The sequence below is a fragment of the Tachyglossus aculeatus genome, chromosome 23 (assembly GCF_015852505.1).
Source record: "Tachyglossus aculeatus isolate mTacAcu1 chromosome 23, mTacAcu1.pri, whole genome shotgun sequence".
Classification (NCBI taxonomy): domain Eukaryota; kingdom Metazoa; phylum Chordata; class Mammalia; order Monotremata; family Tachyglossidae; genus Tachyglossus; species Tachyglossus aculeatus.
In genome coordinates this window covers 9,346,209-9,359,471 of record NC_052088.1, presented here as the reverse complement: position 1 = coordinate 9,359,471, position 13,263 = coordinate 9,346,209, and the positions used below count along the sequence as shown (strand labels likewise).

At 47.7% G+C, this 13,263-nt stretch overlaps 1 protein-coding gene across 1 annotated transcript in view; it reads right to left on the bottom strand.

The window, feature by feature from the left end:
- MERTK (MER proto-oncogene, tyrosine kinase) overlaps positions 1 to 13,263 on the bottom strand; it is a 133,600-nt gene that overhangs the window by 93,947 nt on the left and 26,390 nt on the right. Inside the window, 2 exon segments of the mRNA XM_038765628.1 lie at positions 2,277 to 2,450; positions 5,751 to 5,851. Of these exon segments, the coding sequence (XP_038621556.1) occupies positions 2,277 to 2,450; positions 5,751 to 5,851 (275 nt within the window).

Sequence of the window (13,263 nt, the reverse complement as noted above, 5' to 3'; positions counted from 1 at the left end):
GCTCACAGTCTCAATCCCCGTTTTACAGATGAGGGAACTGAGGCCCAGAGAAGTGGAGTGACTTGCCCAAGGTCACACAGATGACAGTTGGCGGAGCCGGGGTTTGAACCTATGACCTCTGACTCCAAAGCCTGCGCCACAAAGCGAGCGAGTGCTCAGTACATAGCAGAGATCAATCAATAACCATCGATAGATAAGCAGTATGGCATGGGGTTAGGGCATGGGCCTGGGAGTCACAAGGTTTGCTGCCATTTGTCTGCTGCATGGGGTTGGGGCACGGGCCTGGGAGTCGTCATCATCATCATCATCATCATCGTCAATCGTATTTCTTGAGCGCTTACTGTGTGCAGAGCACTGTACTAAGCGCTTGGGAAGTACAAGTTGGCAACATATAGAGACAGTCCCTACCCAACAGTGGGCTCACAGTCTAAAAGGGGGAGACAGAGAACAAGACCAAACATACTAACAAAATAAAATAAATAGAATAGATACGTACAAGTAAAATAAATAAATAAATAAATAGAGTAATAAATATGTACAGACATATATACATATATACAGGTGCTGTGGGGAAAGGAAGGAGGTAAGACAGGGGGATGGAGAGGGGGACGAAGGGGAGAGGAAGGAAGGGGCTCAGTCTGGGAAGGCCTCCTGGAGGAGGTGAGCTCTCAGTAGGGCCTTGAAGGGAGGAAGAGAGCTAGCTTGGCGGATGGGCAGAGGGAGGGCATTCCAGGCCCAGGGGATGACATGGGCCGGGGGTCGATGGCGGGACAGGCGAGAACGAGGTACAGTGAGGAGATTAGTGGCGGAGGAGCGGAGGGTGCGGGCCGGGCTGGAGAAGGAGAGAAGGGAGGTGAGGTAGGAGGGGGCGAGGGGATGGACAGCCTTGAAGCTCAGGGTGAGGAGTTTCTGCCTGATGCGCAGATTGATTGGTAGCCACTGGAGATTTTTGAGAAGGGGAGTAATATGCCCAGAGCGTTTCTGGACAAAGATAATCCGGGCAGCAGCATGAAGTATGGATTGAAGTGGGGAGAGACCCGAGGATGGGAGATCAGAGAGAAGGCTGATGCAGTAGTCCAGACGGGATAGGATGAGAGCTTGAATGAGCAGGTAACTGAGGCCCCAAGAAGTGAAGTGACTTGCCCAAAGTCACACAGCTGACAGTTGGCTGAGCCGGGGTTTGAACCCATGACCTCTGACTCCAAAGCCCGTGCCACAAAGCGAGCGAGCACTCAGTACATAGCAGAGATCAATCGATAACCATCGATAGATAAGCAGTATGGTATGGGGTTAGGACACGGGCCTGGGAGTCACAAGGTTTGCTGCATGGGGACGGGGCACGGGCCTGGGAGTCATCATCATCATCATCATCATCATCAATCGTATTTATTGAGCGCTTACTGCGTGCAGAGCACTGTACTAAGCACTTGGGAAGTCCAAGTCGGTAACGTATAGAGACGGCCCCTATCCAACAACGGGCTCACAGTCTAGAAGGGGGAGACAGACAAATACCATTATTTGATGGATTGATAAATGAGGATTAAGTCCGCCCCCCTCCAATTTAAGACTGTGAGCCCCATTTGGGACAGGGATTGTGTCCACACTGATCAACATGTATCTAATAATAATAATGATGGTATTTGTTAAGCGCTTACTATGTGCAAAGCACTGTTCTAAGCGCTGGGGATGTTACAAGGTGATCAGGTTGTCCCACGTGGGGCTCACAGTCTCAATCCCCTTTTGACAGATGAGGTAACTGAGGCCCAGAGAAGTGAAGTGACTTGCCCAAAGTCACACAGCTGATAGTTGGCGGAGCCGGGGTTTGAACCCATGACCTCTGACTCCAAAGCCCGTGCCACAAAGCGAGCGAGTGCTCAGTACATAGCAGAGATCAATCGATAACCATCGATAGATAAGCAGTATGGCATGGGGTTAGGGCACGGGCCTGGGAGTCACAAGGTCTGCTGCCATTTGTCTGCTGCATGGGGTTGGGGCACGGGCCTGGGAGTCACAAGGTTTGCTGCATGAGGACGGGGCACGGGCCTGGGAGTCATCATCATCATCATCATCATCAATTGTATTTATTGAGTGCTTACTGTGTGCAGAGCACTGTACTAAGCGCTTGGGAAGTGCAAGTTGGCAACATATAGAGGTGGTCCCTACCCAACAGCGGGCTCACAGTCTAGAAAGAAGAGAAATTGTTGAAGTTAGAGGCTCCAAAGGCCCCAGGTATGAAGTTTCTGTGGGTCCTGGGACAATGTTATCAAATTGCTTACCTGCAACAGTTAGTGTGGAAGGAGATTTCTCCTGCACCGTGTCCACTCGCCTGCTATTTCTAATCCAGTAGATCTTGACGGGTTCAGGAGGACCCACAGCGTGACAGGTGAGGTTGAAGGTGGTGTTTCTGCTCACATTCAAGCTCCCAGGGTGCCGAATGAAGTGAGGCAGTCCTACAGAGGAGACGAAGAATTGCAGTTGGGGTATCAGTGCATCATCTTTCCCTCAGCCCACTTGATAAGATGCAGAAAACAGTTTATCAATCAATCAATCGTATTTACTGAGCACTTATTGTGTGCAGGACACTCTATTAAGCACTTGAAGTCCTGTGGACTCCCATTTTAAAGAACATATATAGGAATATCTGTAATTTTTTATTCATATTAATGTCTATCTCCCCCTTTAAACTGTGAGCCTGCTGCTGTGTAGGGACCGTCTCTATATTTTGCCAACTTGTACTTCCCAAGCACTTAGTACAGTGCTCGGCACACAGTAAGCACTCAATAAATACGATTGAATGAATGAATGAATGAATGAATAAGCTTGTTGTTGGCAGGGAACGTGTCTGTTTATTGTTGTATTGTATTCTCTCATTCATTCATTCAATTGTATTTATTGAGCGCTTATTGTGTGCAGAGCACTGTACTAAGCACTTGGGAAGTACAAGTCAGAAACATATAGAGACGTCCCTACCCAACAGCGGGTTCCCAGTCTAGAAGGGGGAGACAGACAACAAAACAAAACAAAACATGTAGACAGGTGTCAAGCATTTAGTATTGCTTCATTCAATCGAATTTATGAGAGCTTAACTGTGTACAAAGCACTGTACTAAGCACTTGGGAGAATATGATACAATAATAAGCAGACACATTCCCTGTCCTCAACAATCCAGAGTTCTGCACACAGTAAGCGCTCAATAAATATGACAGACTGAGACCACTTCCTGTTGGTCTAAGCAAAGTTTCTTGGTTGTTGTTTTTTTTAATGGTAGTTCTTACTAAGCCCAGCGCTTTTCTAAGTGCCGCTATAGATTCGAGGTTATCAGGTTGGACACAGTCCCAGTCCCACAAGGGACTCACAGTCCAAGTAGGAAGGAGCAGGATTTAACATCTGCTTTACAGATGAGGAAGCTGAGGCCCAGAGAAGTTAAGCGACTTGCCCCAGGTCACACAGCTGACAAGTGGCAGATCCGGGATTAGAACCCAGGTCCTCCGACGCCCAGGCCTGTGCTCTTTCCACTAAGCCATGTGGCTTCTCCAAAAGCAAAGTCACCTCTGTGTCCACTCAAAATTACCCTGAAGATTCCTAAACTGTTATTAAAAATTCGTCCAAAGGGCCTTTACTGGCAGATGAAGAAAACACGAATAAAACCGGTTTTGTAACTCAGACTGCCATACCTACCACAGAGTCACTGAGCTCCTCATTAGTGCCCTGAGCAGGCAGGCTCTGGGGAATTACATTTCTCTATCAAAGGCAGCCTGGTCTGCCTGGGTGGCTTGTACAAAAATCAGGTTTAAACACTGAGAATCTAAGAGGGAGTAGATCACATTAAGCCTGGAAAATATTACCGAAACGCACAAAATTAGGTGCATCGACTGAACACAACACTGTACTGAGCCTTCGGGGATACAGAAATGATCCCTGCCCTTTGGCGATTGATGACCAACTGGGTGGGTCAGACACTAAAATCATTTCAGCAGGAGGAAGGAGGAAAAGGGAGATGTGGCAATGAATGAGCGCTAAAAAAATAGGGTCGGTAAGAAGCAGCGTGGCCTAATGGAAAGAGCACGGGCTTGGGAATCAGATGACTTGGGATCTAATCCGGGCTCTGCTGAGTGTTTGCCGTGTGACCTTGGGCAAGTCACTTCTCTTCTCTGTGCCTCATTTGGTTCAGCTGGAAAATGGGGATGAAGTCTGTGGGATACGGACTGTGTCCAACCTGAAGAACGTGTATCTGTCCCAGCGCTTGGCACAAAGTAAGTGCCTAAGGAGTGCCGTAATCATCATTATCGTTAACCTAGCTAGGGGCAGAGGGAGGAAAACGTCCCACTTCAGTCGTTTCCTCTTGTGCCTGCCGTCTCATCCTCCCTAGCAGCCTCTCAACAACGTCTCTGGGTCTGGTGGGGAGCCAGGCCCACCTTCTGCCCCCCAAATCAGGGAGGGGAGAGAGGGTCCACTGAGCCCCCCGGCAGCCTGGGTGACCCGGTGACTCCAAAATCCTGTTCCTCCTTCTCCTTAGCAGGTGAGCCCCACGTGGGACAGAACTGTGCCTGACCTGATCACCTCAACTCTTCCCAGTGCTTAGTACAGTGCCTACCTCTGGGAGTCAGAGGTCGTGGGTTCTAACTCCGGCTCCGCCACTTATTAGCCACTCGCTACTCAATCAATCAATCAATCAATTGTATTTATTGAGTGCTTACTGTGCGCAGAGCACTGTACTAAGCGCTTGGGAAGTACTCGCTGGAGAAGCAGCGTGGCTCAGTGGAAAGAGCCCGGGCTTTGGAGTCAGAGGTCATGGGTTCAAATCCCGGTCTGCTAATTGTCATCTGTGTGACTATGGGCAAGTCACTCAACTTCTCTGGGCCTCAGTTACCTCATTTGTAAAATGGGGATGAAGACTGTGAGCCCCCCGTGAGACAACCTGATTACCGTGTATCTCCCCCAGCGCTTAGAACAGTGCTTGGCACATAGTAGGCGCTTACCAAATACCAACATTATTATTATTATTACCACTTAGTGAGTGCTTAACAAATACTGTAATTATTATTATTCTCGGAAGACTCCTGCATCCAGGAAATAATAATGATGGCATTTGTTAAGCACTTACTATATGCCAAGCACCATACTAAGCAGTGAGGTACAAGAGAAGCAGCATGGCTCAGTGGAAAGAGCACGGGCTTTGGAGTCAGACGTCATGGGTTCAAATCCCACCTCTGCCACTTGTCAGCTGTGTGACTTTGGGCAAGTCACTTAACTTCTCTGGGCCTCAGTTCCCTCATCTGTAAAATGGGGGTTAAGACTGTAAGCCCCCCGTGCGACAACCTCATTACCTTGTGACCTCCCCAGCGCTTAGAACAGTGTTTTGCACACAGTTAGCGCTTAATAAATGTTATCATTATTATTATTATTATTATTATAAGGTAATCAGGTTGTCCCAAGTGGGGCTCACAATCTTAATCCCCATTTTACAGATGAGGTGACTGAGGCACAGAGAAGTTAAGTGATTTACCCAACCACACAGAGACAAATGGCTGGAGCCGGAATTAGAACTCACGACCTCTGACTCCCAAGCCCGTGCTCTTTCCACTAAGCCATGTTGCTTCTCTAAAAGCACGTAGCAGGCTGGCAAACGCTTGGGACTTATTGCCAAAATCATGAACCGGGTATGAACTAAATCTCAGGAAGGCCCGGATTTTTTTCCCGCCCTTAAGTCCATGGAAGATTAGACTCACTTAGCGTGGGTTAGGTCTCACCTTCTACTTCGAAGTCAATGGGATCGGACACTACTTCCTCCTGGTTGATTTTCAGCTTGCAGACGTAGGATCCGTTATCAGAACGCTGCACGTTGCTTATGCTTGAAAGAGACACACACAATTTTATCTCGAGTGGCTTCCCCAAACAGTTCCCCACTTCCCCAAACAGTTCTCCACATAAGCTGCACTTCAGCTTAATCTTCCTTCAGAGGGTTTGATTCCCACGTGGTGGAGAGGACTTGGCAAACTCGACTGCCATCGATCAATCAGTGGTATTTATTGAGCATTTACTGATTGCAGAGCACTGCCTAAGCTCTTGGGAGAGTGTAATATAATAGAGTTGGTAGGCATGTTCCCTGCCCACAAGGAGCTTACAGTTTAAAGGGGGAGATAGACATTAAAATAGACTACACGTACGTTCATAAGTGCTGTAGGGCTGAGGGCGGGGTGAATAAAGGGTATGAATCCTGTGGAAAGGACACACAGAAGGGAGAGGAAGAAAGGGAAATGAGGGTTTAGTCAGAGAAGGCCTCTTGGAGGAAATGTGATTTTAATCAGCCTTTGAAGGTGGAGAGTGATGGTCCATCAGATATGAAGGGGGAGGGAGTTCCATTCATTCATTCATTCAATTGTATTTATTGAGTGCTTACTGTGTGCAGAGCACTGTACTAAGCACTTGGAAGTACAAGTTGGCAACATATAGAGACGGTCCCTACCCAACAACGGGCTCACAGTCTAGACAACGGGCTCACAGAGACTGTGAGCCCACTGTTGGGTAGGGACCGTCTCTATATGTTGCCAACTTGTATTTCCCAAGTGTTTAGTACAGTGCTCTGCACACAGTAAGCGCTCAATAAATACGATTTAGTGCATAACGAGCACAGGCAGGAAAGGGGCAAGGGGTTGGTGGTGAGATAGATGAAATCAAGCTACAGGGAGTAGGTTAGCATAAGAGCAGCAAACTGTGCAGGCTGGGTGGGGGTCAGAAATCAGTGAGGTGAGGCAGGAGGAGCCAAGGTGATTGAGTCCTTTAAAGCCACTGGTAAGGCATTTTGGTTTGATGCAGAGGCGGACGGGCAACCACCGGATGTTCTTGAGGAGTGGAAAAATGCGGACTGAACAGTTTTTTGGAAAAACGATCCGGGAAGCAGAGAGAAGTATGGCCCAGAGTGGGGAGAGACAGGAAGCTGGGAAGTCAGCAAAGAGGTTGATGCCGTAGTCAACATCACCAAGATCCGCCCTTTCCTTTCCATCCAAACCGCTACCTTGCTGGTTCAATCTCTCATTTTATCCCTACTGGATTACTGCATCAGCCTCCTCTCTGATCTTCCATCCTCCTGCCTCTCTGCACTTCAGTCTATACTTCACGCTGCTGCCTGGATCATCTTTGTGCAGAAGCGTTCTGGGCATGTTACTCCCCTCCTCAAAAATCTCCAATGGCTGCCAGTCAACCACCAAGCAAAAACTCCTCCCTCTCGGCTTCAAAGCTCTCCATCACCTCGCCCCCTCCTACCTCACTTCCCTTCTCTCCTTCTCCAGCCCAGCCCACACCCTCCGCCGCTCACCTCCTCACTGTACCTCATTCTCGCCCGTCCCGCCGTCGAACCCCGGCCCACGTCCTCCCCCTGGCCTGGAATGCCCTTCCTCCCTCCTCACATCCGCCAAGCTAGCTCTCTTCTTCCCTTCAAAGCCCTACTGAGAGCTCACCTCCTTCAGGAGGCCTTCCCAGACTGAGCCCCCTTTTTCCTCTCCCCTTCCCCATCCCCCCACCCTACCTCCTTCCCCTCCCCACAGCACCTGTATATATGTTTGTACAGATTTATTACTCTATTTATTTTACTTGTACAGACTTACTATTCTATTCATTTTGTTAATGATGTGCATTTAGCTTTAATTCTATTTGTTCTGACGACTTGACACCTGTCCACTTGTTTTGTTTGGTTGTCTGTCTCCCCCTTCTAGACTGTGAGCCCATTGTTGGGTAGGGACCATCTCTAGATGTTGCCAACTTGTACTTCCCAAGGGCTTAGTACAGTGCTCTGCACACAGTAAGTGCTCAATAAATACAATTGAATGAATGAATGGGAGGAGAAGTGGACGGTCTGCATTTCCCAGCAGGTCATGGGATGGATGTCTTTGTTACCGGATCTAGCAGAAGTCTTGCAAGCATCATCTTCACTTTCAAGGAATGTGTCTGTTGTATTGTTATATTGTACTCTCCCAAGCATTTAGTGTAAAGTGTAATAAATACTTTTGATTGATTGATTTCAGAAGGAAAGTTCTCTGAATTGTTTTTATGGTATTTCTTAAGTTCATTCAGTCAATCGTATTTATTGAGCGCTTACTGTGTGCAGAGCACTGTACTAAGAGCTTGGGAAGTACAAGTTGGCAACATATAGAGACGGTCCCTACCCAACAACGGGCTCACAGTCTTAAGTTCTTACTATATGTCAAGTGCCGGGGCAGATACAAGCTAATCAGTTTGGACACAGTCCGCGTTCCACATGGGGCTCACAGTCTTAATGATCATCTTACAGATGAGGTAACTGAGGCCCAGAGAAGTTAAGGTCACACAGCAGACAAATGGCAGAGCCGGGATTAGAACTCAGGTTCTTCTGACTCCCAAGCCCGTAGTCTAGCCACTAGGCCACACTGCTTCCCTGAATGAGCAGATCCCCTTGATTTTCCAGGCCACGTTACGGTGTGCTCCTTGAATACCATTGACAAGTATTTTTGCTTCAAGGACAGTGTCCCGGGGAAGCCACTCAAAGATCAGGCTGGTAAATGCTCTTTTCTGAGCTCGCCAAAGGTAACATTATCCTAGTTTCTTGACTCCTACTTGCCAGATGACATCAAAGAAGAATATTAGATTTTAGGAATCCTATGGGAGTTCTGCCCGGCTTACTGGGAGAGGCTAAACCCTCATAGGAACTGGATTTAGGGAAAATTCCCCAGATAAATCCTTCTAGAGACAGCTCTGGGTCGATAATAATAATGATGGTATTTGTTCAGCGCTTACTATGTGCAAAGCACTGTTCTAAGCACTGATCCACTGTTAGTAACAGAGCCGGAAGACCCCCGCCTCACCGTCTATTGTCCTCAAGGCAGTAAGCTCATTGCGGGCAATCCCTCATTTCCTTTGCTCCCACCCCTTTCTACATCACCCTTGCACTAGGATTTTCACCCTTTATTCATCCTCTCCTCAGCCCGACAGCACTTAAATACCTATCCGTAATTTATTTATATTCATGTCTGTCTCCCTCTCTAGACTCTAAGCTCATTGTGAGCAGGGAATATGCCTACCACTCTATTGTGTTTTACTCTCCCAAGCGCTTAGTGCAATGCTCCGCCCAGGGTAAGCACTCAGTAGATGCTTTTCAGCAATTGATTGCTTGATATTGGAAGAAGACACCACCGAAGGTGAAATTTTACTAGGAGTGTACGTGTAGCTGAAAGAGCCCTACTTGATGCCCCCCAAACCCATCCCTCGTTGTGTAACCATGTTTGACGCTTGCCGTGCCTGGTGCTGTTTTGGATTTTGCCTCCTCGTCTTCTATTCTTTAAGAAGCTTTTGCTCAAAAATAGCCGTTCCTAATGACGCAGGCAGAAATAGCAACAGAGCCCGGCCTGAACTCTCCTTCCCCCACAACCACCCCACCCCGAATCTAGCAGGGAGCAGGCCTGTTGCTATCTTTCGGAGCTTTTTGGGTAGGGAATTTGTTGTACGGGCTGACCTTTTCTTCTTTTTTGGAATCTAGCTCCCAGAGGCAATTTAAAAGAATGAATTCTTCTTGAATGAGCCCCAAGTAGCCTTTCGCGTTTTCAAGATTCATTTATTCCTTAAAAGGGGCCAACTGGAGCAAAATGAAGCCCTACTGGGGATTCCCTCTAGACAGGAAGCTCCTTGTGGGAAGGAAATGTGTCCTTTATATTGTTTTATCATATTCTCCCAAGTGCTTAGTACAGTGCTCTGCACACAGTGAAATAACACGGATTGATTGATTTCTTACAGTGCCCAGCAGAGCTTCTGACACTGAGGATTTCCAGACCTTTTAAAGAGTAGGGCAAGCACCTATCTCAAAAACACTCACACTGCATCTTTACCCTCCAAGGGTTGTTTTTTGTTTGTTTTTCTTTTTCATTTTAATGGTATTTATTAAGTACCTACTATGTGCCAGGCAATGTAACTAAGCACTGGGATAAATATGAGCTAATCAGGTCGGATATGGTCTTCATCCCACCCGGGGATCACAGGTACCCCATTTGACAGGTGAAGGGATTGAGGAACAGAGAAGAGAAGCGACTGGCCAGGGCGGAGCCGGAATTAGAACTCAGGTCCTCTGACTCGCAAGCTCATGCTCTTTCTACTAGGCCAGGCTGCTTCTCCATTCATTATAAATCTGAGGTTCTCTAGTCAGGCGGTCATTCGGTCAATTGTATTTATTGAGCCCTTACTGTGTGCAGAGCACTGTACTTAGTGCTGGGGAGAGTACAATACAACACTAGAACAGACACATTCCCTGCCCACAATGAGCTCACAACCCAGAGGGGGCAACAGACTGGAATACAAATAAATAAAATTACAGATAGGTACGTAAGTGCTGTGGAGCTGGAAAGGAGGCTGAATAAAGGGAGCAAGTCAAGGTGGCATAGTAAGCACTTAACAAATACCATAATTATTATTATTATTATTGAAGTGAGTGGGAAACGGGGAATGGAGGGTTTAGTCAGGGAAGGCCTCTTGGAGCAGATATGCCTTCGATGAGATGTTGAAGCGGGGAAAGGGATTGTCTGTCTATTATGAAAAGGGAGAGGATTTCAAACCGGAGGCAGGAGATGGGTCGACAGCAAGACAGATGAGATGGTGGTACAGTGAGAAGGTTGATTTTAGACCAGTGAAGTGTGAGGGCTGGGATGTAGTAGAATAATAATAATAATGGCATTTATTAAGCACTTACTATGTGCAAAGCACTGTTCTAAGCGCTGGGGAGGTTACAAGGTGATCAGGTTGTCCCACAGGGGGCTTACAGTCTTAATCCCCATTTTAAAGATGAGGTAACTGAGGCACAGAGAAGTCAAGTGACTTGCCCAAAGTCACACAGCTGACAATTAGCAGAGCCAGGATTTGAACCCATGACCTCTGACTCCAAAGCCCGTGCTCTTTCCACTGAGCCACGCTGCTTCTCTAGCGAGTAGCGAGGTGAGGTCGACGGTAAGAGGTTTCTGTTTGATGCAGAGTGGTTTTTGAGAAGCGGGGAAACATGGCCTGAACATTTTTGTAGAAAAATAATCCAGGTAGCAGAATGAAGTTTGGACTGGAGTGGGGAGAGACAAGAGGCTGGGAGATCAGCAAGGAGGCTGATACAGTAATCAAGGTGGGATAGTTTATAAGTGCTAGGATTCACGTGGTAGCAGTTTGGATGGAGAGGAAAGGGCGGATTTTAGGGATGCTGAGAAGGTCGAACTGACAGGATTTAGTAATGGATTGAATAGGTGAGTTGAATGAGAGAGAGGAGTCAAGGGTAATGCCAAGGTTACAGCCTTGTGAGGCAGGAAGGAGGGTGAGTCAGAGGGAGGACAGGGTTTGGGTGGGAAGATAAGGAGTTCCGTTTTAGACATGTTAAGTTGGAGGTAACAGCGGGACTTTCAAGTAGAGATGTCTTGAAGGCAGGAGAAAATGTGAAACGGCAGAGAGGGAGAGAGATCAGGACTGGAGATGTAGATTTTGGAATTATCTGCATAGAGGTGGTATTGAAGCCATGGGAGTGAATGAGTTCTCCAAGGGAGTGAGTGCAGATGGAGAATAGAAGGGGAACCAGAACTTAACCTTGAGGAGCTCCCACAGTTAGGAGGTGGGAGGCAGAGGAGGAACCCATGAAGGAAACTGAGAATGAGAGTCCAGATAAATAGGAGGAGAACTAGGAGAGGACAGTGTCAGTGAAGCTGAGGTTGGATAACGTTTCCAGGAGAAGGGGATGGTCAACAGTGCGGAAGGCAGCTGAGAGGATGAGGAGGGTTGGGATGGAGTAGAGGTCATTGGATTTGGCAAGAAGGAGATCACTGGTGACCTTTGAGAGGGCGGTTTCTGTGGACTGAAGTGGACAGAAGCCAGATTGGAAGGGGGTCAAGGAGAGAACTGGAGGACAGGAAATTGAGATGGCAGGTGCAGACAACTCACTCAAGGAGTTTGGAGAGGAATGGAAGGAAGGAGATGGGGCGGTATCTGGAGGGAGCTGTGAGGTCAAGGGATGGTTTTTTTAGGATAGGGGAAGACATGGGCGTCTTTGAAAGCAGCGGGGACGAAGCCATTGGAGAGTGAACAGTTGAAAATTGCGGAGAGGGAGGGAAAAAGGGAGGGGCCCAGAGTCTTGATAAAGTACAAAGGGATGGGGTTGGATGTGTTGATTTCAAGAGAAGGCAGGAGAACACCTCTTGAGATACTCCTGGGAAAGAGGGGAGAGTTGAAGAAGGGGCAGGAGGCCGGGAAGGACTGAGGAGGGGCAGGGGAGATTTAGGGAGATCACGCCTGATGGCTTCAATTTTCTCAATAAAGTAGGTTGCCAGGTCATTAGGGGTGAGGGATGGGGGAGGCAGAGGGACAGAAAAACCCACTTAATTGCAAGCCAACTGGAAAGCGTTTGTTTTTTCCGCAAGGCCAAACCTTTCCCCCTGCTCCTTATTCACCCATTGAGTATCTTCTCCTCAGCTTTAAAGGTTCAAGACATCCTCAAAAAGTTGTTTGTCTGAAATGCCTGTTCATTCATTCGTTCAATCGCATTTATTGAGCGCTTACTGTGTGCAGAGCACTGGACTAAGCGCTTGGGAAGTCCAAGTCGGCAACATCTTGAGACGGTCCCTAACCAACAACGGGCTCACAGTCTAGAAGGGGGAGACAGACAACAAACCAAAACACGTGGACAGGTGTCAAGTCATCAGAATAAAGAGAAGTAAAGCTAGATGCACATCATTAACAAAATAAATAGAACAGTAAATATGAACAAGTAAAATAGAGTAATAAATCTGTACAGGCATATATACAGGTGCTGTGGGGAGGGGACGGAGGTAGGGCGGGGGGGGATGGGGAGGGGGAGATGAAAGATGGGGCTCAGTCTGGGAAGGCCTCCTGGAGGAGGTGAGCTCTCAAGGTGAGCCTGTTGACACTCTGCCCCTCCCCCTGATAAAGAGAGTCAGCTTTGGCAAGAACAACCCCATTCGCAGTCTTCAGAGCCTCGGAACAGCAGACAGACAGACAAATTACCGTTCCTGGGTTATTCCTCCTCGAAGGAATAATGTTATTCTCCAAAACTCCGTCCCCACTCTCTCCTTCTCCCTTCCCCTCTCCCTTTCCTTTCTGCCTTCCCTAGGCATATGGCAAATGACTATCCAAGGTCGGGTCAAGAGTAATAAGTGAAAAGGGAAAATATAGCTCCTTCCTGAAGTGAGTCATATACTGGTCTCATAGATTTTTGTCCGCCTGATAATTGTTTTTAAGAGTCATTTTCTTTCCACATTA